The following is a 27,568-nucleotide window of genomic DNA, read 5'->3' on the forward strand; positions in this document are numbered from 1 at the left end:
TAGGCTTTACAGCAGCTCTAGGATAAAGCTCTTGTCCAGCTAAAGTTAGTTTTGATTGATTGATTCACTTCCATTGCGAAGATCATAAGTTATTAACTTAGGGGTCGCTTACACCGTTCTAACAGAAAACCCTCAACGTGCTCCGGCCGCCCATCCGCACAAAACAGTGTCTGGTGTCTCGAGAACACACTCCCGGAAATAGGTTCCAAGGTGTAAACGATTATCAGTTATCAAACACCGACATTGTGCACATGCGCATCACATGTTCAGTCCATAGGTATGCATGTTTTAATATATATGTGTGCAGACGTGTAGTCCTTCTTTACAAATCAGCCCTCAACACATTACTTGACTGGCCTTAAAAGTGTATAATACAAAATTATTTATCGCATCTGCGATGTGACAGCAGTCATCCGTGAGGGGCTGCTGTCTTTTACTTTCGTTTTGTATTTGTTCATTTTATTATTTAAGTCTGTGAATGTTCGCCGGTTCTGGCCTCCTCCTTCCCACAATAACGAACTTTGCTACAAAGATTGAAACTACAAATTTGAACTCTTTCAAAAGCCGTGATTTTTATATAAGATGTTGTCTTGCATCTTAAAATACCACTTAAGTTTAAAGTTTAAAAATTGATTTCAAACAACCATACATAAACATGTCTGCAACATATAATCAATAATTTGTGTGTAAAGATCACAACAGCAAATTATTTCTCAATCCTCAAACATTTTATGCATCTTAAGTCCTTAAAACCAATAGAGACAAATGTGAATTACAAACTAAGTGGAGATTGAGCTGTGACAAACAATGCGACTTAACAAAGCTAATGTAAACATGTAAAGGAAGCCATGCCATCTTCTATTCACCCAGACCTTCTTATTTGGAGATGCTCTTTCAGAGACTCACAATGACACGCAAATGCTGCTGTTTCTGTCAATTTAAACAAATAACAATGATACAAAAGGACACTTCCAGCGAATGTAAAATGCAGTGTGAAGGAGCAATGGGCCCATCAATGGATCTCCTGCGCATCACAACAGCTACTGCTGGGCAGGACAGGCTCAATATTTACATTTCCTTTTTGAAATTTGGTGAAAGGTTTTCTTTAACCCACAGAGGCCCGAATGAGAATTGGTAGATAATAAGAGATTAAAAGGTGAAGGGGGACAGAGAGGAGAGAGAACGAGAGAGAAAGGCAAATCCTGGCCTGGGGGGCTGATGTTAAAACACAATGGACACCAGAGCTGTAAAGCAGTCAAGGTTTTTTTTTTTTTTTACCCCCTTATACAAGTGCCACCTGCATTACAATTAACCTCATGGCAACCTTGAGGTCCCTGATTAGTGATGGCCCATTGTCTCACCACCCATTAGAGCAATGGCCTCCTCTCTGCCCCTCAACATCCCCCCAATCGACAAATCAAACCACAGTTGCTAGCCGGGCTGCGAATCTCAGGGAACTGTCCCTCGTCACAGCAGAACGAGGCAGTGCGTGGGGTCTCGTAGTGTGTGCATACTGCTACCTGTGAGGGTCATGACCTCTGAACTGTGTGGTCTTACACTAGTGGCCGTGAGTGTGATACGTGGACCTCAGGCCAGATGCAGTATCGCTGCAGAGGATTATGTGAGACACTACAACGTTTAGCCTTGTAAAGGTCAACATAGATCCTAATTACATTCCCACTTATTGTGAATTGGTGCACGTCATTCCAACGACTATTCGCAAAACTCCATTTTGGTATGTAACCCACACTTTTTTTTGTGATTTGATTTTTTTTTTTTTTTTTTTTTGGTATAGTGCTTTTCACAATAAACACTGTTTCGAAGCAGCTCTACAGAAATTGATGTGAATTGAATGTTTATTATATCGTAATATCTAGTTATTTTTAATGGATTAGAGGTGGGCGGTAAAAAAAAAAAAACATATATATATATATATATATATATATATATATATATATATATATATATACAGTGGGAAGAACAAGTATTTGATACACTGCCGATTTTGCAGGTTTTCCCACTTACAAAGCATGTAGAAGTCTGTAATTTTTATCATAGGTACTCTTTTGAAGTATTTGATACATCAGAAAAGCAGAACTTAATATTTGGTACAGAAACCTTTGTTTGCATTCACAGAGATCATACGTTTCCTGTAGTTCTTGACCAGGTTTGCACACACTGCAGCAGGGATTTTGGCCCACTCCTCCATACAGACCTTATCTAGATTAGGGCTGCAACTAACGACTATTTTAATAGTCGACTAGTCACCGACTATTGAAACGATTAGTCGACTAATCGAATAATTATTAATATTAATAATTTTTCTAAAATTTAGCATGAGATTGCTTTAATTCTGTGGAAAATGATAGTAAAAACAAGAAAGAAGGGGGTACTTCAATGAAAAATGCATATTTTATTGAACTTTGCTGCTGATAGGCCGATTCATACTAAAAGTAAATAAAATGCCCTGTCTAAAACCAATTAGGCACAGTGCTCGGTCAGTATAGACATAAATGCATAAATAAAGAAACTCTTTCATTTTTATAAAGGACAGGCACATTTGTTTTATAAGAAAAAATAAATTAAAATCAAGTAAACATTTTCTTCCTGTAAACCAGGGGCAGGCACATTAGCAGCAAAACAGTAAACAAAAATATTAAGTGCATTTTGTGAGATATCTGCAATACTGACTCAGTGAGGGCATTCGCCTGTTGTGGGGTGCACGTCTGCTTCTTTTGCAGAAAGGGGTCCATGGTGGCTCTCTTCTTCAGACTGCATGCATTTAATTTAAAATACTTTTGTCAGGCACAGTCGGGCATAACGTTAAATCCTTTTTTTTTTTTTTTTTGCGAAAATACGCTTATAAAATGTACAATGTACATCCAAAACAAAACGTATTGGCTTCCATGTTATTTAAATCTTACCGAGGCGAGTCAAACTCCGTTTCATTCAACTGTCCGACGTGCTTTCTCTTTAAATGTTCGTGCATCACCGAGGTGCTGCCGTGATACGCAAGGACTGCTTTGCAAAACCATGCAGCCAGGTAATCTTTTTATTCGCCGTATCCAGGCTAAAATGCTCCCAAACTTTAGATGTTTTGGTACGCGCAGCTGCTGCGTTGGACGCCGCCATTTCTGTATGTTATCGCTCAGCAGAGAAGCTAATAAGCATGTGCGACTCTCGGCAGAGATTGTAATGAAGAGAGATTCCTCACTCGGTCAGAAAAAACATGTCTGGCGACAACTTCGACAATGAAATTCATTGTCGACTATTTCTATTATCGATTTTTGTCGACAACGTCGACGAATCGTTGCAGCCCTAATCTAGATCCTTTAGGTTTCGGGGCTGTCGCTGGTCAATACGGACTTTCAGCTCCCTCCAAAGATTTTCTATTGGGTTCAGGTCTGGAGACTGGCTAGGCCACTCCAGGACCTTGAGATGCTTCTTACGGAGCCACTCCTTAGTTGCCCTGGCTGTGTGTTTCGGGTCGCTGTCATGCTGGAAGACCCAGCCACGACCCATCTTCAATGCTCTTACTGAGGGAAGGAGGTTGTTGGTCAAGATCTCGCGATACATGGCCCCATCCATCCTCCCCTCAATACGGTGCAGTCGTTCTGTCCCCTTTGCAGAAAAGCTTCCCCGAAGAATGATGTTTCCACCTCCATGCTTCACGGTTGGGATGGTGTTCTTGGGGTTGTACTCATCCTTCTTCTTCCTCCAAACACGACGAGTGGAGTTTAGACCAAAAAGCTCGATTTTTGTCTCATCAGACCACATGACCTTCTCCCATTCCTCCTCTGGATCATCCAGATGGTCATTAGCAAACTTCAGACGGGCCTGGACATGCGCTGGCTTGAGCAGGGGGACCTTGCGTGCACTGCAGGATTTTAATCCATGACGGCGTAGTGTGTTACTAATGGTTTTCTTTGAGACTGTGGTCCCAGCTCTCTTCAGGTCATTGACCAGGTCCTGCCGTGTAGTTCTGGACTGATCCCTCACCTTCCTCATGATCATTGATGCCCCATGAGGTGAGATCTTGCATGGTGCCCCAGACCAAGGGAGATTGAACTGAGATTGAACCGCCATCTTGAACTTCTTCCATTTTCTAATAATTGTGCCAACAGTTGTTGCCTTCTCACCAAGCTGCTTGCCTATTGTCCTGTAGCCCATCCAAGCCTTTTGCAGGTCTACAATTTTATCCCTGATGTCCTTACACAGCTCTCTGGTCTTGGCCATTGTGGAGAGGTTGGAATATGTTTGATTGAATGTGTGGACAGGTGTCTTTTAAGAAGGTAACAAGTTCAAACAGGTGCAGTTAATACAGGTAATGAGTGGAGAACAGGAGGTCTTCTTAAAGAAAAACTAACAGGTGTGTGAGAGCCGGAATTCTTACTGGTTGGTAGGTGATCAAATACTTATGTCATGCAATAAAATGCAAATTAATTATTTAAAAATCATACAATGTGATTTTCTGCATTTTTGTTTTAGATTCCGTCTCACAGTTGAAGTGTACCTATGATAAAAATTACAGACCTCTACATGCTTTGTAAGAATCTGCTAAATCGGCAGTGTATCAAATACTTGTTCATGTATGTATGTATTAGGGCTGACTTCTAATAGTCGAGGATTCGACGATTCGATTCGTAGAGGTCTGATTCGACTATGAACCTCATAGTCGAATACATGGGTGTCAGTTTGGTTTGAAATGTGCTGGGGACAGAGACGCATTCGCATTTTCAGAAGGGCTGGGTACAACATTTTATTTTTTTTCGCTTTCGCGCAGGTCATGTTTTGAAAGACGATGTCCTGTAGCTTACTAATGTAAATAAATAAAAATGTATTCAAAAATCTGCTTCACATTTACAGCAGGGCTGCGGAGCGGCTGTGGGTTGACTCCACACGGTTCTCATGGATTTATAAGTCCTAACGTGAAAAAAGCTTTACGTGGTTTAATGTACCTAAACAATGATTACCAAATTTCCCTCTCATATTGCTCCTCATAACCACTGAAAATGGTCAAAAATCGAACCCAGAGTCCAATTATTATGGACGTTATCTGATATTAAGCGTTTCTGCTTCACATTTTCAGCAGGGCAGCGGAGCGGCTGTGAGTTGACTCCACACGGTTCTCATGGGCGTGAAAAAGCTTTACGTGGTTTAATGTACCTAAACAACGATCACCAAATTTCTCTCTCATATTGCTCCTCATGTTTATGAAATGTTATGATATATGTGTGATATGTTTTGTTCATCTGGCTTTAAATTAATAAAAGGTATTTGTTACACATCATGTTTTTCTTTTAGTTTTTTTAGCTCTTTTGTTTGAAATGGAAAAAATCTAGCTGCTATCAAAAAAAAAAAAAAAAAGGTTCGACTATCAGTCGACTACGGCAAAATCTAACGAATCAGATTCGACTATGAAAATCCTTAGTCGAAAACAGCCCTAGTATGTATACACTGCTGATTTATATATATTTATATATATATATATATATATATATATATATATATATATTCTACATACTGCTTAAAGTGAGTGTACTGTATGTTTATAGGTCTCTTCCTGTTTTGTTGTATCACGTTTCACTCAGAAAAATATTAAATATATCAATTCAAGTTGGCTTTAATTCAATTTTAATTAAATATCTTATTTAGGCCTACATAAAGCAGTCAAGCAATGTCAAATTAAATTTGAAATACTTATTATTACTTCTTAAACTAAAAACCCAAAACTCCTGGAGTGAAATATGGCTGTTAAAACATCACCAGTGAATCCTCAAAGGGGACGGACCACCAAGTAACACCTCTGACACCTCTGGTGCTGAAAGCTGAATGTGAACTGCTAAATAGTCTGACGTCAATGTGAATACTGCCAACACACATTCCGAATAGAAAGAAACCTCAGTTAAGCCTGCTAACATTGAGCCACAGTCACCAGAGTCTACAGACGACTTGTCGCTTTTATTCCTGCTCAAATCCTGTGAAAACCGTTGAGCAATAAACAAGCTCTTATATGAACTTCACGGCAGAAGTAACCATGCATATATCAGAGAGATGCCTACACTGTGGGGGTAGATGTACAAGTTGGCTGGGAAAGAGGGAAAGGGTTCTGGAGAACACCTGTCAGCTGTTTAGCCCAGCAATGCCATAAGGCCAACCAATGGGAGTGTACTAATCTCTCCTTGTCTTGCTTAAAGACAGTAGCAGACAGTCCCCAGGCAACCACCAGGTGCACAGATGTGGAGCTTCTTATACTACGCTGGTTTTGAACGCTTTCAAGGCTGTTTTGTTTGTGTACTTGGTGATAATTTCAGATTTTTTATATGTCATGACCTTCTGAACCTCTAAAGTGGACCTGCTCTGACCAATTGTGTGTGTGTGTGTGTGTGTGTGTGTGTGTGTGTGTGTGTGTGTGTGTGTGTGTGTGTGTGTGTGTGTGTGTGTGTGTGTGTGTACAGTTGTATACCCTTTAAAAGCTGGTAAACAATTGCATTCTTTGGCAAAACTGTGTGTTTCTGGCCTATTAAGACATTAGGGGTTGGCCAACACATTGCAAGGTACTGTTGAACTTAAGTGTACTTTTGCGTTACTGTGGCGGTAACAAATCTAAGTATTCAAAGCACGTGTTTTGAAGAGTTACCTAAACATTTCTGTCATCATTTATTCACCCTCATTTTGTTCCAAACCCATAAGACATTTGTTCATCTTTGGAACACAAATTAAGATATTTTTAATGAACTCTGAGAGATTTCTGTCCCTCCATCGACATCCACTTTGATGCTTCAAAAAGTTCCTAAAGAGATCATAAAACTAATCCATATGAATCTAGCGGTTTAGTCAAAATTTTCTGAAGAGACTCGATCGCTTCAAAAAATGAACAGATTTCATTTTGATGTCAATGTTAACATTGATCAGCGAATATAAACAGAAGCTCAACCGAACCTGCTTGATGCGTGAAAATGAACCTCATTGGTTCTAGCTGAAGCTCAAACGTGATGCGTAACACGAGAATGAACCTCATTGGTTCTAGCTGAAGCTCAAACGTGCTGCATAACACGAGAATAAACCTCATTGGTTCTAGCTGAAGCTCAAACGTGCTGCGTAACACGAGAATGAACCTCGTTGGTTCTAGCTGAAGCTCAAACGTGCTGCGTAACACGAGAATGAACCTCATTGGTTCTTGCAGAAGCTCAAACGTGCTGCGTAACACGAGAATGAACCTCGTTGGTTCTTGCAGAAGCTCAAACGTGCTGCGTAACACGAGAATGAACCTCATTGGTTCTAGCTGAAGCTCAAACGTGCTGCGTAACACGAGAATGAACCTCATTGGTTCTAGCTGAAGCTCAAACGTGATGCGTAACATGAGAATTAACCTCATTGGTTCTAGCTGAAGCTCAAACGTGATGCGTAACACGAGAATGAACCTCATTGGTTCTAGCTGAAGCTCAAACGTGATGCGTAACACGAGAATGAACCTCATTGGTTCTAGCTGAAGCTCAAACGTGCTGCGTAACACGAGAATGAACCTCGTTGGTTCTTGCAGAAGCTCAAACGTGCTGCGTAACACCAGAATGAACCTCATTGGTTCTAGCTGAAGCTCAAACGTGATGCGTAACACAAGAATGAACCTCATTGGTTCTAGCTGAAGCTCAAACGTGATGCGTAACACGAGAATGAACCTCATTGGTTCTAGCTGAAGCTCAAACGTGCTGCGTAACACAAGAATGAACCTCATTGGTTCTAGCTGAAGCTCAAACGTGATGCGTAACACGAGAATGAACCTCATTGGTTCTTGCAGAAGCTCAAACGTGCTGCGTAACACCAGAATTAACCTCATTGGTTCTAGCTGAAGCTCAAACGTGATGCGTAACACAAGAATGAACCTCATTGGTTCTAGCTGAAGCTCAAACGTGATGCGTAACACGAGAATGAACCTCATTGGTTCTAGCTGAAGCTCAAACGTGCTGCGTAACACAAGAATGAACCTCATTGGTTCTAGCTGAAGCTCAAACGTGATGCGTAACACGAGAATGAACCTCATTGGTTCTTGCAGAAGCTCAAACGTGCTGCGTAACACGAGAATGAACCTCATTGGTTCTTGCAGAAGCTCAAACGTGCTGCGTAACACGAGAATGAACCTCATTGGTTCTAGCTGAAGCTCAAACGTGATGCGTAACACGAGAATGAACCTCATTGGTTCTTGCAGAAGCTCAAACGTGCTGCGTAACACGAGAATGAACCTCATTGGTTCTAGCTGAAGCTCAAACGTGATGCGTAACATGAGAATTAACCTCATTGGTTCTAGCTGAAGCTCAAACGTGATGCGTAACACGAGAATGAACCTCATTGGTTCTTGCAGAAGCTCAAACGTGCTGCGTAACACGAGAATGAACCTCATTGGTTCTAGCTGAAGCTCAAACGTGATGCGTAACATGAGAATTAACCTCATTGGTTCTAGCTGAAGCTCAAACGTGATGCGTAACACGAGAATGAACCTCATTGGTTCTAGCTGAAGCTCAAACGCGCTGCGTAACACGAGAATGAACCTCATTGGTTCTTGCAGAAGCTCAAACGTGATGCGTAACACGAGAATGAACCTCATTGGTTCTTGCAGAAGCTCAAACGTGCTGCGTAACACGAAAATGAACCTCATTGGTTCTAGCTGAAGCTCAAACGTGATGCGTAACATGAGAATTAACCTCATTGGTTCTAGCTGAAGCTCAAACGTGATGCGTAACACGAGAATGAACCTCATTGGTTCTAGCTGAAGCTCAAACGTGATGCGTAACACGACAAGCAAGCTTGAGCTTCCATTTACTAGTGTGCGTTGATGAATAATTATATGTGAATAAAAGCCTAAATTCAATCTGTTCTTCAAATAAAAGAGAGCGAGTCTCTTCAGAAAATTTGGACTAAACCACTGGGACTAAACCAATTCATATGGATTAGTTTTGAGAGTGGTAGTTGCATAGCTGTCAATGTAGGAATAGAAAGCTCTCAGATTTCATAAAAAAAAATGTTAATTTGTGTTCCGAAGATGAACAAAAGTGTTATGGGTTTGGAACGACACAAGGGTGAGGAAAGGATGACACCATTTTCATTTTCAGGTGAAATAACCCTTTAACCTATAACCTTTTCAATATGCCTAACAAGCTAGACAAACTAAGAAAGTTCTACATTACAATTAATATTATTGTTAACTTAAAAATCCAAGTTCATTGAACTTGCATCTACAAGTAAAAAAAAAAAGAAAAGATTTTTAAGTTTAAAGAACTTATGTATGATGAAGGAAAGCACTGACAAGCTGAGCATACTGAAGCCCTGAAGCTGGTTGCATCAAGGTTTTGAGTTTTTCCATCTTCTGATTATAGTGTGTTTGCGTTCACGTATACAGAATATGTCTGGGGCCTTCCATCTTCTGTTACTTGACATTGTCTCAAGACAATGTCACTCGCCACTAATTATTTCTTTAAAGTTAACATGAAAGTGTTTACAAACCTGTTTACATAATTTGAGTGACCTACAACAGGGAAAATAAGATGGTGAAAATGAAAGTCATTTCAAAGACAGAGCAAGTTATTATATAGTGATGAAAGACTGTGAGACAAACATAATTTATAAAAAAAAACATGCAATAAATATATGTTCAAAAGGGGGGATGGGGAATGAAAGCACCTGGGAAGTATTTCACACATTTAATAAGAATTTGCTCTTTAATTTAAAAAAAGAAGCATGCTGAATTTGACTCAATTATGTAAATCACAGGTGAGTGACGATTAATAGGACAAGTGTGCGAAGCAAATGGGTAAAAGAAAATGGGGTTGGAAACGGCAATCCCAGGAGGTCTCTAATAAGGGGGTAGAGGAGCGAGCGCAAGTTTGCCATGCACTGAGAAGCACGTGCTATAGTAAACTAGGGGCTAATCCAACCCCCGCTGCGTGGCTTCCCTAGAGGTCTAATACTATGCACTCAGTGAAACAAAGCCCCCTGCTCCCGGCAGCCCCTGCCAAGCCCTACGACACCACCCCCGATGGCACACACCACATCCCTGACATCCTATCACTGCTCCAGCATGTGGCCGCAAGACCAGTCTGTCTGTCACTCAATGTAATACCCCCATCAGAAATTCATCTCTCCTATGTGCAATTTCCCATACTCGCAGAAAACAATCTGGGTAATTATAAAACAATTAGAGATTACATGTTTGAAAACCTCGGCTACACGGCGATAATTTCCACTGTGACTAATAAACCCGTATGAGCAAGAGGTGGAGGGATGAAATATCATTTTGCGTGTGCAGAATTCAAAACTTCAGCCTTATTGAATTCAGGGCCATTGTGTTGTGTTGTATGTTCATGCTCGTTGGTAGATATTCCCTGGCCTGGACTCCCTTGGGCACTAATCTGTTTTCCCTGTCATCTTGGTAAACTGTGTTATTCAGTTAAGAGGGCATAATTCTGTTTCTTGTACACGAGGCTGTTATACAGAGGACAGAGCGCATAGGCTACACTTTATCAAAGCGATTCCATGCCTGTATCGGCTTAGTGTGTTTAGGATGTATGAATACAAATGCGGCTGAAATACCCTGCTTGATCCCAGACATATGATGATTAGAAGCTGGATTTTCAAGGATTCAATCCCTGCCAGTCAGAGTCTAACACTAACAGTATTTGTTTGGAGCTGTTCAGACGTCAAATTGTACTGGCTTTTAAAACTACAGTACATATAAATATAAAAATATATATATTTTTAATATATAATATATAATATATATATATATAAAAATATATATATATATATATATATATATATATATATATATATATATATATATATATATATATATATATATATATATATATATATATATATAATACATGTATAGTGTGTGTGTGTGTGTACTTCCTGTTTCATCAGGAACCAACACGTTGAATGATGTTCACTAACCCGTCAAAGTTTTTCAATTGGGTTGGCGTTTATTCTATATATATATATAATACATGTATAGTGTGTGTGTGTGTGTACTTCCTGTTTCATCAGGAACCAACACGTTGAATGATGTTCACTAACCCGTCAAAGTTTTTCAATTGGGTTGGCGTTTATTCTCTTTAGCATGCGTGTGAAGTATTTTGCTCCATTCTCTGATCATTCGGATTCAATTGCAGCAGTGAATAATACAAATTTATACTCATATGCGTTATGTATTATGCACGTTATTGCCTCTTATTGTATTTAAACCAATGAAAATGCAGATTCTGTTGTAAATAATATTGAAAAATCACTTTTTAAAACTTGTTCCATTACTAACCTTAAGCAGATTTGAACTCGTATATCTGTTCATACATAGAGTATGAATTGTTTATTCAGATTAAAAATATTAATGAAATGATTATCTGTACATGTACAAGCATTATGCTACACAGGGTTTTACACACAACTATGTGTTGAGCCTGAACAGATTCCTTACCTGTGGTTAACTCACTCTTATCGCAATTTATAAATTTAGTTTTTATACACGGCAGCTATGATTTAAGTTCATGTTCATGTTGGTTATTACCTTTTTTTTATTTTTTTTAGTGTAGGTTTACTTTTCTATGCCTGTCACTGAGTGAATCTATTGAATGTGAATGGAGTGGCATTTGTGAAGCATGTATTGAATGCAAGCCATTCTTTAAGTGTGTAGTTTTCAAAGCATACTGCATCTCAAGGTGTTTAAAACATTGAAAATACCTCCAGTACTCTGCCTGTAATATAATGCATTGACCTTTAGATTTGAAATGCTTGAACGGCATTACCTTCCCTTCAGATGTATAATATTTACCTCTACAAATTCAGTCAACTCTGCATTGCCAGAATTTTCTTTTTTCTTTTTTTTTTTTTTTTTATGCCAGGGTAAATTATGAGAACAGGTGAAGTTGTATCTCGCTATTGGAGGCCAGATTTCGTTTCACTAATTTACTTCACTTGTAACGGCAGAAAGTCCCAGCACAGCGGCACAACAATTATATCCAGGTGCAAGAATTTGATTCAACAAATTCTAGGTGGATACATCCAGGTTTTTTCCCGGCATCCCTCCTGTTTTCTCTCTCCCATCGGAACAGCCAGAACCAGATGCCCTTGGAAAAGGGAAAAAAATCCTGCCCACACGTGACGGAGGACCTTGACGAAAAAGCTGAAGCTCTTCCAGTATCTTGAAAGTCATAAAGCATGTTGTTTATTATAATAATTAGAATGGCGGGAACCAGAGACTACTCCGGAAGATAATGGGACATGCTAATGAGTGTGGAAACGAGCCAATCAGAGGAGGATGAAGAGGTGGAGGGACTGTGATCTTTTGGCAGGGTGTACACTGGGAAAGCAATACGATCTGGTCTAGAGACTCAGTTGGCCTGTCATTGTGGGAGGGGGGCACGATTAGGGAGCTTGAGTCTTTCAGGAGGTGGTGGTGAAGGCAGAGGTTTTGCTTGAGGGCACAAATGTTACACTAGACATCAAGAAGCGATCCAATTTTGACAACATTACCAACATTATTTGTTGTACAAACGTACATGCAACACCCTTAATCAATTTTTTTTCCCCTTGTTAAGTGAGCTTGCATTTTATGTATCCTGAGTTCATCCTCCCTTAGAAGTTGAAGCTAAATGAATATTCTGGGTTCAATACAAGTTTAGCTCAATCATCAGCATTTGTGGCATTTACTTGGTCAAGGTTGTTGCTTCATTAATTCTTCTGTAAGAATTGTGTATTTTAACTGTGAAGCTGTTTTGTCATTTTACAATTTCAGGTGTTATGTTGTAATGGCAAAAAAAAAGTTGAAAATAACTTTGGTAACACTTTATTTCGATAGTCCACTTTAGACATTTTACTAACTTTAAATTTGCAACTAAATGTTAACTAGCAGTCATTAGATTATTAGTAGACTGTCTGCTTAATATCTGCTGTACACTTTATTTTGATGCTCCCAACAGACATTCTACTGACTATAAGTAACTTTGCAACTTCATGTCAACTTTTTCCTCTAACCCTAACTAACTTTACAAATACAAGTTTAGTAAATGGTTTCTTTCACGCTAATATCGTGTTAACATGCGAATTGACGTCTTGTGGCTCTACTTTTGAAAAGATTCACTTCCATTTGCTTCTATTGTAAGCGCCTCACTGAACCCCAGCTTTTTGAGACAATGAGGGTCAGACAGAAATTTGTTTTTGAGAAAATTAACATTATGCCACAAGTGCTGTCGAGCTTATCTTGTATCGAACCCATAATATTCCTTTATATCAAATCAAGTCACCATTACTTATATATCAGTTTATACAGATTATTTCAAAGCAGCTTAACATTAATAAACAGGAAAGTAACAGACTCGATGCAAATGTCATCAAATATGAGACAACTTCAAATTTGTCTGTAAAGTATCACTATTCAGCTCAAGTCCGTTTAGTGTTGATTCAGTTCAGTTCAATAACTGTGTAAAGTTCAAGTACAAAAAGAGTTTAGTATTTGGTTTATTTTAACGTGTCCTTGTTACAGTGAAGTTAAACATTTATGTACTGAGAAATATAAACTACATGTACTAATTATAGGGTATGGTTTAGGGTTAGTTGTAATTGTAATAACATGTAATTATGCATACTTTATAGCAACTATATTTAACGTGTAACAAGGACACTGTAAAATAAAGTGTTACCTATTTTAAAAGCCTATTTGTTTTGTTATCCTAAATATTGTATGCTTGCATTTTTTTTTTTTTTTTGTGCTTCAACTCTCCAGTTGAGCACCACCGGTTTATACTGGGCCGTAGCTCTCCAGTCATGCCATGCTTAATTTAGAGCCCTGTTGCCCCTGTGGTCCTTCTGAAAATATGACAGGAGAGACATAAATAACTCTATTTGCTGTCCCTAAAAACCATACTACCCCCTTCCATCAATGAAGTGCCCTATCAAAGCTCACTCAGGGCCAAGAAAAGGCTCGTAAATCTTTTACAACTGAGATAGTGCCTTCATTTGCTGGCGTCGCAGTTAGCGGTTGTAACAGAGGATGTTGCTCATCCCTCGCTCTCTCTAAATGGTGGGAGACCCAGGTGGCAGAAGGGATGGGGAGGTTTGGATGCTGGTTTAATGAGGGTACCCTGGTAAACTGGGGCGGCAGGAGGGGTGCGGAGCCAGATTGCGACCTCACTGCCAAGAACTCTACGCCGTGTGTGTGTGTGTGTGTGTGTGTGTGTGTATGCGTATGATTGTAGGAGACGGTCATGCTGTTGATGAGTAATTGATGTAAAATCACACTGGTAAACGTGAGAGAGTAATCCATAATTGCTTGGAATGTTTACAGATGTGCATTAATTACTCAAGCGTAATTAGCTTTTAGAGATAATTACTACTTTGGCAAGGCCTTAAAGTGTAATGTATTATTTAACAAAAAATCATTGGAGATATGTCATGATGAAGCTCGGTTATCAATGACAAGTAGCATCTCTATTCCGCGGACAGCTGATTGGATTTGCTGGAGTCGCGGGTCGGCAGAAGAACATGCTGAGAGTATAAATTGACTCTGGCCCATAGTAGAAACAGGGATAAAAGCCGTCCAGTCGTATAATATAGATACCCTTCCTCGCCACAGGTGCTCCACTCTGGCCATGTTATTACAGCATGTGTGCCAGCATTCACTTCATATGATGTCAATACACCATTCAGCTTTAGATATTACTATGGAAAATCATCACACCAAAAGTCACACGTAACTAAAGGTCTATTTTCATCATACACCATTAATACATCTCAGACAACCCACTAAAATTGAATCAAACTAATGGGAGTAAATTAGATCAAAATTAAAACTCACACTTACAGTACAAGGACTGCCTGTATTTAAATCATTTTTAAAAAGCATTAAAAAACATAATTATTTCATATATATCAGTTATCAATTATCAGGATTTTTTCATCATTAATTTTTTTTGTTATATATATATATATATATATATATACTTGTTTCGTTTTCTTGGTAGTGCACTTCAAATTACAGAAAAATAATGCAGGATTTAAATTGTCATGCCACGCTTTTAAAAAGATTTTTATAAAAATACAGAGGTTAACTTTGTTTAATTATATTATTTAAATAAGTGTACATTTTATAGCATATTGAATTACTTTACTAATAAAATTCTGACAAAACCGGGATAGAAACTCATAAAGTGCTAATAAAAACACTCAACTCCCATTATGAATGATACTACATCTCTCATGCACTTATATGTTTGACAACCCAAATCAAATTTTATCTTTATAAAATGAGTCCAAATTGCATGTCGATGTGCTTGTATAATTATATAAAGGTATAAAAATGCAGATAGGTTAACATGGGGAGTCTTGTGTAATCTCATTCCCACACAAACCGCCACAGGGTTCCTGTCTGTTGGCCACGGCACGGTCTCTGGCTTTCATTTGATTTAGAGAGCTGAGCTGCTCACCTCGAGAATGTCTTTATATCGCATCAATGTTTGAGACTAACTCTGTGTCTGCAGTGCTTTCAGAAATATTGACTGACAGTTCATTGATACTGTGTTTCACTGTTTTGACAGTGAGAATTGAGTCAACTGATTAAAATAAAATGAAAAATCAACAACCGGAATACATATAAACATGCTACAATAGTTTATCCACATATGTGCTTTATGAAAAGCCACTATATGATATCATGTAACATTATTTATGAGGTAGTGACATCACAGCATGTCATTGAGGAATGCTTTCGCAGTCCAGGCGATATAGTTTCTGTAGCGCAGACCTGCAGTGAGTGAATAAGGCTGGTGTCCTCCACAACTTTAGGTCGAACTCCTTAGTAGTACATTTTACAAATTAGATGCTATTTTTTGCTATTGAGGTACGTGATCCTTTGAATTTCACTCCAGAAATATGTTGACAGAGCAGGTTTAATTTGATTAAATTGAATTAATGGTGTAGTGACTTGGTCTGTTTAAATGGTGACCACACAATTTGTAATGAATCCTAATTGTAATAAATGAATAGCTACTAAAAGTGGGATGTGACTTGATTTTATGCATAGTTGTTGACTGGATTGTGAAAAGTGAGTGTTATATGCAAGCAGCAGAGAGGAGTATCACAGGAACAGCAAGTTATGAGATTTTGGCTAAATATTACAAAGTCTTGCACTGACTTTAAAGTGAACTGCAAATCAAAATTGACCCTATTTAATGTCTTTACGTGTTATTGGAGTGATTCACTGTGATTCATCAGTGCACACTATTCCAAATAATTTTACAAAAAATGGTAGCTTTCATTTTGTAATATTTTAATCGTAATGATAATTGCTACACCTCTGAAATTACTTTCCTTTTTGATATGTAACACTCACTTGTCACAAGCCAATCAATAATATCAAGAAGCCTATTTGCAATCCTGTTTCACATGGAACAAATTTACATTACAGTCCAATGGATTGTCGTTTCATGTTGACTTTATACTACTACTACGAAACAAAAAACTAAATGAATAGCACAGTCATTGCAGATTATCAAACTTTACACAGTAGAATGTCTGACTGCTAGCTGTCCGATGCATTTCCTTCCAGTGAACCGATCCAGCCCGAGCAATGAGAATAGTCACGTGACCTAGTCGCCCTTCAGTGGTTATGAAAAGAAGCTTGGCTTTCTTCACTGCCTGTTGGAAAGATTCCTGGACCTTGTAGCTGCCAAGGTCTTGAGATTATCATGAGTATGTTCCCAGGTTACAGAGAATAAATTAAAGGATAAAGTTTTTGAAAATGTACATATGGTTGCCTTGGTGTTGGATACACCAGATCGGTCCCTTAGACGCATCTGAATCTTGAGATGTCGGAGAGGAATGATGGACTTGATTTAAACAGGGAATCCTGTTGTCAAACGTGATGGACACACTTATTGTTTTGTTTTTTTTTGTTCTTTTTTCAAAGACAGATGTTGACTGAAGCACATAAACTTTGTGGAGAGAGACCAGTCAACCAACACCCCCAAGAATTTGTGTTTTATTTATTTTTTTATTTCATTTTTTTTTTCTCATAAGCCCTGTTTGTCTTTATGGCTAAACAGAATAGCTTGTGAATAAAATATATTTTGATACATGTGATATATGAAACATAATAATTATATATTTAAATAATATATAACAAAGTAAATAAAATACTATGCTCAGCTGGACAGAGACAAGCAAGTTTGTAGTTTTGAGTGTTAAATAACGCCTCTTTGAGAAACGAAAAAAAAAAAAAAAATGTCTGCTTTGCCAATGCAGGTGTTAAAATCAATTAGTAATTAATTAGAGCAAAGAAAAGAAGCGTAATAAATGGCAGCCACCTGGACCAAGCCAAGGTATTTGGGCTGATAATTATCAATCACGAGAAGGTAGCTGACTCCAAACGACTAAGCTCGCACAAATGGTGTTATCTGCATAACTGTAGTCGCATCTGGCATGAAGGATCATCTTTCCTGCTGAATACAATGCATGCGGCTTTTCTGGTTCATGGATGCGTTTCTGTTAACGTAACACCACAGTTAGTTAAAGGAAATATTTGATGATGTTATAATTCCTTATGGTATCATATAAAAACACTGCTGTTTAGTGGTTACTTTTAGAGGGGGGAAATAAAATGAATACATGAACATCAATGAACAATTTTATGTAGTGTTTGGTGAATGTCAACTGCCATGTTGCATGTTGACGCCATATTATTGCCATTTGTTTTTGGTATGCAAAATGGACTGGAGATTATAGACATTTCTTAAAATTGCATCATCTCTTTCCTTTCAAAAATGAAAAGCTGGACAACCTGGTTATTTTTTAAATGAACAAATATGAAAAAAACATGGCTGGTCAGCCATCAGCATTAAACAGACAAAATAGCATTTGTTAATATGGCCCCTGTGTAATGCAGACTATGAATTGTGAAATCCAACCATTGTTATGCCAAATTATAGGGAAGTGTTGTGGCATGTGCAGCAAGCTAAAATAAAACATCTCTATCCAGTTCGTCCTCGAGCTCTAGAACATGAGGAAAACATACAGCAGAAGAACAGTACACTTCATGAACACTTGGGATAAACGGCAGAACTAAAGTTTGAACTCAGGAATGGGTTCAAAGCACTTACACATAGATTGCCAAAACAATGTTTCCTCTTTGGCTTGAAGGATTTGGTATATTGTCTCCTGTTATGAGAATGTTTATATTATAACAGGTTGAAGACAATAGTTAAAGTATGTCAGCAGATCTAAAAAACACGGAACCATGTCAAAATGATTTATTGAGATTTTTGACTTACCTTATTTGCCTTCTTTACTTAGTCAGTGGTAACTGTGATGTATGAGTTCACCAAAGGAACAGATGACTCAATTTTTTTAGGATTTATTTTTGGAATTTAAGTCACTGATGTTGATTTGTATGTGTTCTGCACTGAAGTTATTCTTCCTCCAGCATAGACTTGGATAATTGTTGTTGTTTTAAAGCCAAGGCTTTTCTAAAGCCAACTTTTGCTCTTTCAAAGCCAACTTTTAAGGCTAAAACAAATGCTCAATGTTGCAGTTTTAGTAGTTTAATTCCAAATTTGAATTATTTGCCAGAACATACAGTATAATATAAAGGTTTTCAAATTTTGAGCTATACACTATATGGCTACCATTTACTATCTGCGATTGGAAATGGAAATGTTTTATGATCATATTATCATCAACAAATCTTCATGCGGCAGCCACCAAACGCTATCATCAGCATATCTCATCAATGCTCAGACTATTATATTCCAGTCACCTCTAGGTCATGACAATAAAGGGTTGCACACTTCATTTCTGACCTTCATCAAGTATTCCCTCAGATAGTCTGAGATTACATAGCTATTTGTGAAGTGCATTTCAGTAACTTTAGTCTACAAACATGTTCCCTCTAAAATGAGCTTCTTCCAGTTATCTTTATTCCAAGGTGTGTTTGATGTTCTTAACAACTGTTTCCAAGATGCAAACATATCTTTGTATCTAATTACAAAGAGCCCAAACTTCCGTTCTCTGGTTCAATGCACAATATTAATGAGGTCAATGATTATGTTAATTGGGGAGCATTCTACAGCATGTTTTAATTAGTTCTCTGTATTCTGATTTAATGAAGAGCCCGAAAACTTCACTGGATGCTTGAAATGCATACAGTTCTCAGCTTACACTATTTAAAAGGACATTTAAATAACTTTGCGCTCTGTAAAGACTTTATATAAAACACTAAAAAAAGTACTCTTTATTTGCTTTTTTTTTTTTTTACTTTGCCAGAAGTTAAAATTATCCACACACACTAACCCTTCTCCCAAGATTTCCATCTTGCACTTTACGAGCATGATACATCTGATATAAAAGATAAAAAAAAAAAATGTCATGTTGTAGGTCTGACCTTCTAGTATTTAATTTCAGTACACTCTCTTATTTTATGTCTCTAATGTCTGGCCCATGAAATGCAAAAAAAGACCCAATATTAAGCTATTTTATAAGTGCATTAAGTTTACAAATTACTTTTTTAATGAATAACCTTCCAAGACTCCATTTGAAGGGCCATTATCTGAGTGTTCCGATCTATTGCCTCACCTCCAGACTTTAACATTTATTGTACTGATGAGATGCAATTAAAAGAGCAGATGTCCACAAGCTGCTCTCATCTGAGACGAGTAAATAAAATACCAATCCACACAATAACATTACCGATGAAAAGACTTTGCTTGGCGTCACGACAGGTAACCTAGGAAAACACTTGATTTAAAAAAGCTGTTTGTTCTGCAAATGTGCAGTCTACTGGTTTTATGTTCATGTTTTCCTTTATTATTTATATAGTATTAATATGTAATTTCATACCTTTAGTATTTGTATTTCTTATATGGCAAAAGTATTATGTTTTATGTTTGAGATGGAGACAAATGTTTTGCAGATAGGCTAATACGCTTTGTTTTTATTAAATGTATAGATTTTTATGGACTTCCTATTTGGTTATTTTTCCCCTAGATACTGAGACAGAGTGTGAATATCCCTGAAGAAGTCCAGCTCTGTCCCAAACAACTAATTGGAATGACCCCATTTAGCAACGTGTCAAGGGAACACAACAACATAGACAATGTCAGCGCCTCCACAAATCTTCTGTGGTCCAAACTTAATAGCGTGTCATGGTGTCCACAACTAATGCTGGAGGGGTCACAAAAACCCTTATGACTCATGTTAGTTGACGGCTCGTTCTTTAGCAGTGTGAATCCAAGCTGTGGGCAGAGTGTAAAAACACAGTATGGAGTGTGCAAAGGGCCGTACTCAATAAACATTTGGCTAGGTTCACCAGACTTCTCCAAGGTCCTGTTGGATCCCTTAGAGAGGTAGACCTAGAAGTTAAGTTATTCAGGAACATTTGATCTTAAAGTGTCCATGTTACATGTGTAAATATAGGCTGATAAAAATAATAATAACAGTGATAAAATAAGTTTAAGCATTTAAATAAATATAACTCAAAATATTCAAATATAATATATATATCTATGTAATTACAAGTGTAATTACACTGAAACGATCAATGTAAAAAGTGTTAATTTAGCATAAGAGTGTGTTGTCTATGCAGGAAGACTAAGATTATAATTTTTTTTTTTTTTTTTTTACTTTTTACAAATGTGTGGTCACTCAGTTAATACAAGGCTGTATTAAGGTAAAATATTACATTTCTCTGTATGCCCCCCTGACCTATCAAAACAAGAAAAATGACCTATTTGCATGTCTTTGCACTACCAATACCGCTTTCTTTACAAAGCAATGATAAATACTCTGAAAATAATCATCCATCTCAATGCAGAATAACAGTCACCCTCCACAGACTCTCTGGCGCACTCTTGTCAATTTGCACTCTGCGTTCAATGTTAAATCTCTCTCTCTCTCTCTCTCTCTCTCTCTCTCTCTCTCTCTCTCTCTCTCTCTCTCTCTCTCTCTCTCTCTCTCATCCTGCTCTCATTTCTACGTGTGCACCCGAACAAGACAGCGCTGAAGTCAGAGAGAGGTCAAGCGCATATGAATGAGAGGAGAAAACTGTCAGCTTTTACATCACAGAGAAATAACAGCGATGCATTCATCTCTGTGCAACAATCACAGAAAGTTCATCGCTGAATTTAAATTCAGCTCAGAGTCTGCTTATGGAAAACATACTGGAGAGTCTTAAAAACAGGCAACAGTTATTTAGGACTGCACACGTGCAGGTTAAGGTTAATAGTTACGTAAAGCTCGCCTTGACTGTTATGTAACTTGTTGGAAAGTACATTGTCATTTTTCCTTAAGCAAGACGCTTATGAAAATATACGATGGAGCGAAGGTTCAGTTCCTAAAGAAATTTGGACAGTAAAGTGATTTGTGTTTAACGTTTGAATGTCAAAAATCTTTGACTTATTTATTTGACATTTGCGTTGCGCGTATAGGCTGCATGTCATAATTAGACAAAACTCGCACAAGTCTTCGCTCAAATTAAACGGGAATTTTATTCTCCGTTAAACTAGATGTTGGCGTCGAAAGAGAAGCTTATTAGGCTATCAAAATATGCTGTTCTTTGAGAGAGTCTTGCGATATACATTTAAGAGAAACGCTGACGGCTTTAAATCAGTCGCCATGCAAGGTCTAGGAGTTATATTTAATAGCCTATATTTGTTTATGTTTTAAACATTTAATATCAGATGTTTGTATTGTTCATAAAATCATAAAATATTTTTTTTTTTCTTTATGACAATTCACAACTATAGTCATAATCCTATGTATCAGGTCAAGATCGTTCACATTTTCCTAAACTAATTTAGTGTTTGTGCTAGGATCGAAAACAATGCGAAATGATAGCGTGTTTATGAACTGTCATCTGTACGCCTTTCAGTGGTTGTTATTAGGCATATTATGTGTGTAAAATGCACCTGAATGGATTTTTGTATTTATTTATTTTAATAGCCATTTTGCCTTAAATTTAGTTTGAATGCTGGGGGTACCACAACGGGTAAACTAACAAAAAACAAGCACGGATATTTTAGTTAACAGTCATATCCATCAAATAATCTAACGTAGCCACATTGTAATGGCGTTTGTCCATGGATATGATTGTTGTGCTTTTATTTTCTGGGGGAAATAGGAGTAATGAGGATAACAGGCAAGCGAAACGACTTCCTTCAAAAATGTGCATTCCATTACGGATCAATACATAACACTTTCTACTGCTACTCTAACGGTGCATGAATGAAAATGTACCAGAACGTTTGAATAGATAGAGTGTTAAATAGAGTCGAACAATTCATTTTATTACCATCATTCACATATCTCAAAACCTAATAACCCGTGGAAGGAGAATATGAGCATATTTCGAAAAAAAAAATCACCTCCGACATAATGCATTTCGTATTCGCCCCTACTGTTTGATGTGCCAATATGTTTATATTTTCCCGAAGTCAGTATCTCCTCCTGTCGGTGGGCTATTTCTCACGCGCATGCACGCGCACGGCAGTCTACTCTCGCGCCTGCATTTGTGCACACCCCCCAAGAGGAACATGTAAACATTGTAGGGTATATCGTATTTTCCTTTAAGCGACTAGGCACCGCTTTGCTACTAACATGTCGCCGGATCGCATTTAAAAACAAAAATACATCCAAATGGCCACGAATTAGAAACACTGCTATGCTCGATTCATTAGTTTCATAGCCTTCGGGCACAGTTTAAATTTGCACATGCTAATGATCTTGTGTTATCTGAGACACACACACAAAGTTGCATGCATGCATAGTACTCCTAATAGTACAGACCGCGTGCTTGCGCTCAGATTGCCCCCTCCCTCCATAGGTAGCCTATACATTCCCTCTCGTATTCTAGAAAACTTTGCACTTTTTGGCCGTGAAGAAATACGCAATGGTTAAACAATTTATCATCTTGTAGAATTTAATATCCAAATAGCATCTTTTGTATCTTTTGACAATTGTGCACTGGCTGTACCAAGCACGTTCATGATCTTGATGTGCCTAATGGGGCGATCAAGCAAGTTGCAACCAAGAACAAAAGCCCAACAGTGACTCTTTCTCGGACTAAAGTCCTTCACTCCTACCATATAGTGGTCCCAAACAAGCATACTTTACGTAAGGCCCTGACCAGAGTCAAGTAATGCTAAATATTTCTAGAAAATCACGTAGATAGCTAAGCAAATTCGTCACGTTTCAACGTTTTAATACATTAAACGTTACTCTGGGGACTTGGCTATATTTAATCTCTGACAATAATGAGGGGAACAAAAGTGAAATTAAATTACTTAAATAATAATTCGCCCTGCTCAATTAGTGGTGCAAAATATTTAAAAGCAAGCGGCTTTTTTTTTTTTTTTTTTTAAGGACTTAAATGTCATTTCCATTTTAGGCGTTAAAACTAACTCTTGTCCCTGTGATAGCCTACTTAACACCAGTTGTTATTGTTGTAGTTGTGTGATTGTTTTAATTTAGACTCATGTTATTCCAAAATGATAGAAAAATAAATATGAATAATAAATAGGTTACTTGTTGGAGTTTCCTGCAGGTTGGTATTTCTCAACCTCCAATTCATTTGTTTAAAGAACAGTCGAGAAAAAAAAAATATTGAAGTCATTTTTGTTGTACGTTTAATTCTTTAATATTGTACGAAAAGTAACCAAACATTATTTTGTAAACTAAATTTTACATACCCTACGAACGCATTTTCCATAAATACCGATTATCTCTAACATGTGTTACCGGTCCTTTACATGCGGATAAATATGGAAAATTGAGTTATATACAAGTAATAATTTCTTGCAGTTGCCAATGCAATAGACAGATAGTTTTATATTTTATCACTTACATAAACAAGATTGACACGGAGCTTCAGGCTTTCACTACACGGTTTATCGACATGACATTAAATAACAACAACTGTGTGCTACTCAGACTGGACTGGAGACGAAATGTTGCACTGGATACAAAAGCACATTAATACTAATCGGTTAGGTAAACGTGTAGACTGTGGTAATACTGGGTAATTCACATTTGGTACACATAAACTATAACATTCTTTTCAGTCAAGACTATTCATCGCAATATTCGTAAAACCATTTCATTTTCCATATATCTAGGGACCACATTTTTTCACAAATTCCCTTAAATTGTATTATGGCTATTTACAAAATAAAATATTACATTTTAAACTAGGTAAATCTTTATGTACAAAACAAAACAGGCTGTGACCTGCTGGTAGCATGCAGTTGAAGTTCTCTGTGCAGTCTTCCGAAAATATAAAAAAATGAAGAAGAAGAAGAAGAAGAAGAAGAAGAAGGGGTGGGGGGCAAATGAAATGGAGGACAAAAATCGGCTGTCAAGAGCGTTGCACACCCCGTCCATGCACTGCTCTCTCTAGACAGCGGGTTCAGAAAACCGTTCAGATTCTTCACATTGTGTGTATGTGTGTGTAGGTCCACGCGAGAATAGGCTGACTTTTGAGTCTTGATTCCAAAGCAGTCTTAATTCTGCAGTCTTTTGAAAATATTTACACGTACCATTCATTAAAATTTGACGAAAGGGTGCTGTGGCTGCTCGTGTGGTGAACTGTGGATGATGCTGGTGATATGGAACTGCTGCTCTGGTTTTCTGTGGAAGGGGACACGATGGTGGGCGGCGTGGAGGACTCGTAGCCGGAGCTGGCGGCCGGGGAGGGTTGGGGTCCTTGAGACGAAGCCTCGTGAACCTGCTCCGAAAGCAAACACAAATCAGTTTCTAATCTCAAGTAAACTGTAACGAGCACATAGATTCGAGCAGTTTGTACTTAGCTCGATTACTTATAGCGTTAGCTTTTATAACGTGGCATATAATTATAATTTTAGTGCACATTTTTCAACACAATAAAAATATTCAATAAGAGGCCAAAGATAAAATTAAACTGGAAAACAGCGTTTCAGTAGGCTATCCAGAAACGAAACAAATGAATAAAAATAAAATAAAAATGGAAACGTGCAGAAAATGCATCAAATAACGTAGGTGGAAAAATAATGAACTGTAGGATAATGTCTTCGTTACCTTCATGTGTTTCCGGAGGGAGCTGGGATGTGTGTAGGATTTATCACACATTTTGCAGAGATATGGTTTGTCGGAGGTATGGACGTGCATGTGTTTCTTACGATCACTGCTGTTCGCGAAGCGCCTGTCACAGCCTTCAAACTCACACTTGAAAGGTTTTTCACCTAACAGAAACACAGAGCAAATATTTCTCAAAATACAATTTTATGAGTCGAACACCTGCATTTAAAAAAAAGAAAAGAAAAAAAAAGTTACATTTCTAGATATGCCTACATAAATAGAGCAAAATAATATGATCACATATTAAAAGTTACTGTCCCTATTCCACTATACACGACTCACAAAAAATAACCCTTTAAATTTCGCCCGAATTATTTACGTTAATCTGCAAAGATACCGTATTCTTACGCGTTTAATTTGTTAGATATTATACAACCCATTAGTAACATAAATACTAGTTCGTGTCATAGAATTATGCTGAGAGTGAACGTTTTTGTATAGGACAAATAATAATAATAATACCAGCATTATTTGCTTGGCAATAAATGCTTATTTACGGCTCCTTAATTACAACATATAAAAATACAAAAACGATATCAATAATGATACAAAAATATGGATATGAAAATAATGAATTTCTTACCGGTGTGTGTTCTTTTATGGATTTTGAGATTTTCCGATCGGGCAAATACTTTTCCACAGCCGGGGAATGGACACGGAAACGGTTTCTCTCCGGTGTGCACTCTGATATGATTCACAAGTTTATACTTCGCTTTAAACGGTTTCCCTTCCCGGGGACACTCTTCCCAAAAGCAAATGTGATTCGACTGCTCTGGTCCCCCAACGTGCTCCACCGTCAGGTGGGTCACAAGCTCGTGCATGGTGCTGAAAGTTTTGTTGCAGGACTTTTTCGGATTCGTCAGCTGCTCCGGTTCGACCCATTTGCAGATGAGCTCTTGCTTGATGGGCTGTCTCATGTACCGAAAGAAGGCCCCTGCCCCGTGATGAGCAGCCATATTCATGTTCATGGGGCCATAGCCGTGCAACTGAGTCGACGCGTAATGCTCGGACCTCGGACTCGCGACGTGACCGTATTGCTCGGCCCTCCCGTACATGTCCCCGGAAAAGCCCAGGCGCATCTGACTGTTCACCACGTTGGAGGACGCGTGCGTGGCCGCTTGCTCGTGCAGTCCCGGGAAGAGCAGGTGCCCAGCGGCGTCAGAGTGTCCATGTGGCCCGGCGAAACTTCCAGCGGCGGAGGCGAAGAGACTGTGCTGCGCGCTCGTGGCGTCTCCGAAACCCCGATTGCGAAAGAGAAAGTCCCGAGTGGAGTTGAAGGCGGCGGTGGAGTACGAGCTGACATGAGTGGGGTGATGATGGTGTCCCAGGGCAGCGGCGGCGGCGTAACCGGGGGCTTGCGAGGAAAACGCTGTTTGGCCAGAGCCAAGATCGTGGGAGCTGTGGTTGATTTTAAAAGCGCCCATACCGTCGGCGAACGGATTGATACCCAAAGCCACTTCTCTGTCTGTAACTTCGCCTGTTGAGTGATGTCTGGTGGAGCCGAAAGTAGTCACTCCAATGGTGGGATACTGTGGTCCTGCGTCCAAGAGCATCTTCAGTCTGCAGCGGTGGAGACTGAGAGAGGAAGAATCTCTAGCAACTGTCTCTGCTTGCTATTTCTCTGACTTAAGTCTGTGCTAGGCAAACTCCGATGCCCTATTCCTATTTACTTTTTCGTCGAGAGGAATTTCCCTCTCCTGCTCATCCGATGCACACGCAAATCATGTGCAATATTGTCTTTTGCGGTTTATCTTCCTGTGGCGCAACTTTCACCTCCTCAGTCAGGCGGTGAGCTTCAGACTGATAGTCGCAATCATTCCTGCAGATAAATGAATTGAAAAGACAACACAGTCCACCCCTGATGAATGGGGAAGGAGGGGGGCAGCACGTGACCCCGTGCTTGGACCATCATTGGAGAGGGCGCTCTCCCCCTACTAACATTCACTCACCAAATAACAGCCCGCCATGCCTCAGCATCAGTGCGATTGGTCGGTTTACATCATCAATCTATGGGATTGTCGGGAGGTTGCTGACTGTGATTTTGCTCTGGATGTTAAAATTCAGAAAACAGACTTTAGTGAATGCATGGCCGAATAATGGCTTTTGTCCTAGACGGAGTAGCTACTTCCACGTTTGGCCTACTTATGTGGCAGCCTGGTGCTTTGAGAAGATCCTGGCGCGCATCTAGTAAACACTCGCTGAAATGTGATACAGTGTGTTCTTACAAGACATGAAACTCATGCGCGTGTTATTTGAAAAAAAAAAAAAAAAAATGCTATGTTTCAAATGGTCTTTCCATAAATGTGTAGTTAAATTCCATTTATATTAGTTATCAATATGTATGCCTCAAGTGGTAATTCTTGAGCATTGCCATGCTATTTACATCTTTAAGAAATGAATTCACAAATTTGTAAAAATCTTGTCT

The 27,568-nt window shown here is 38.5% G+C and overlaps 1 protein-coding gene across 1 annotated transcript; it reads right to left on the bottom strand.

Moving 5' to 3' along the window:
* Positions 1–24,556: 24,556 nt before the first annotated feature.
* Positions 24,557–26,696, bottom strand: zic1 (zic family member 1 (odd-paired homolog, Drosophila); the record flags this gene model as incomplete). Its single annotated transcript, XM_081352537.1, has 3 exons — positions 24,557–24,754; positions 25,084–25,247; positions 25,727–26,696. The coding sequence occupies 3 exons, from the start codon at positions 26,694–26,696 to the stop codon at positions 24,557–24,559; spliced, it is 1,332 nt and encodes a 443-aa protein (XP_081208663.1).
* Positions 26,697–27,568: the final 872 nt, after the last annotated feature.

Source organism: Scardinius erythrophthalmus (assembly GCF_964197995.2).
Source record: "Scardinius erythrophthalmus genome assembly, chromosome: 22".
NCBI lineage: Eukaryota > Metazoa > Chordata > Actinopteri > Cypriniformes > Leuciscidae > Scardinius > Scardinius erythrophthalmus.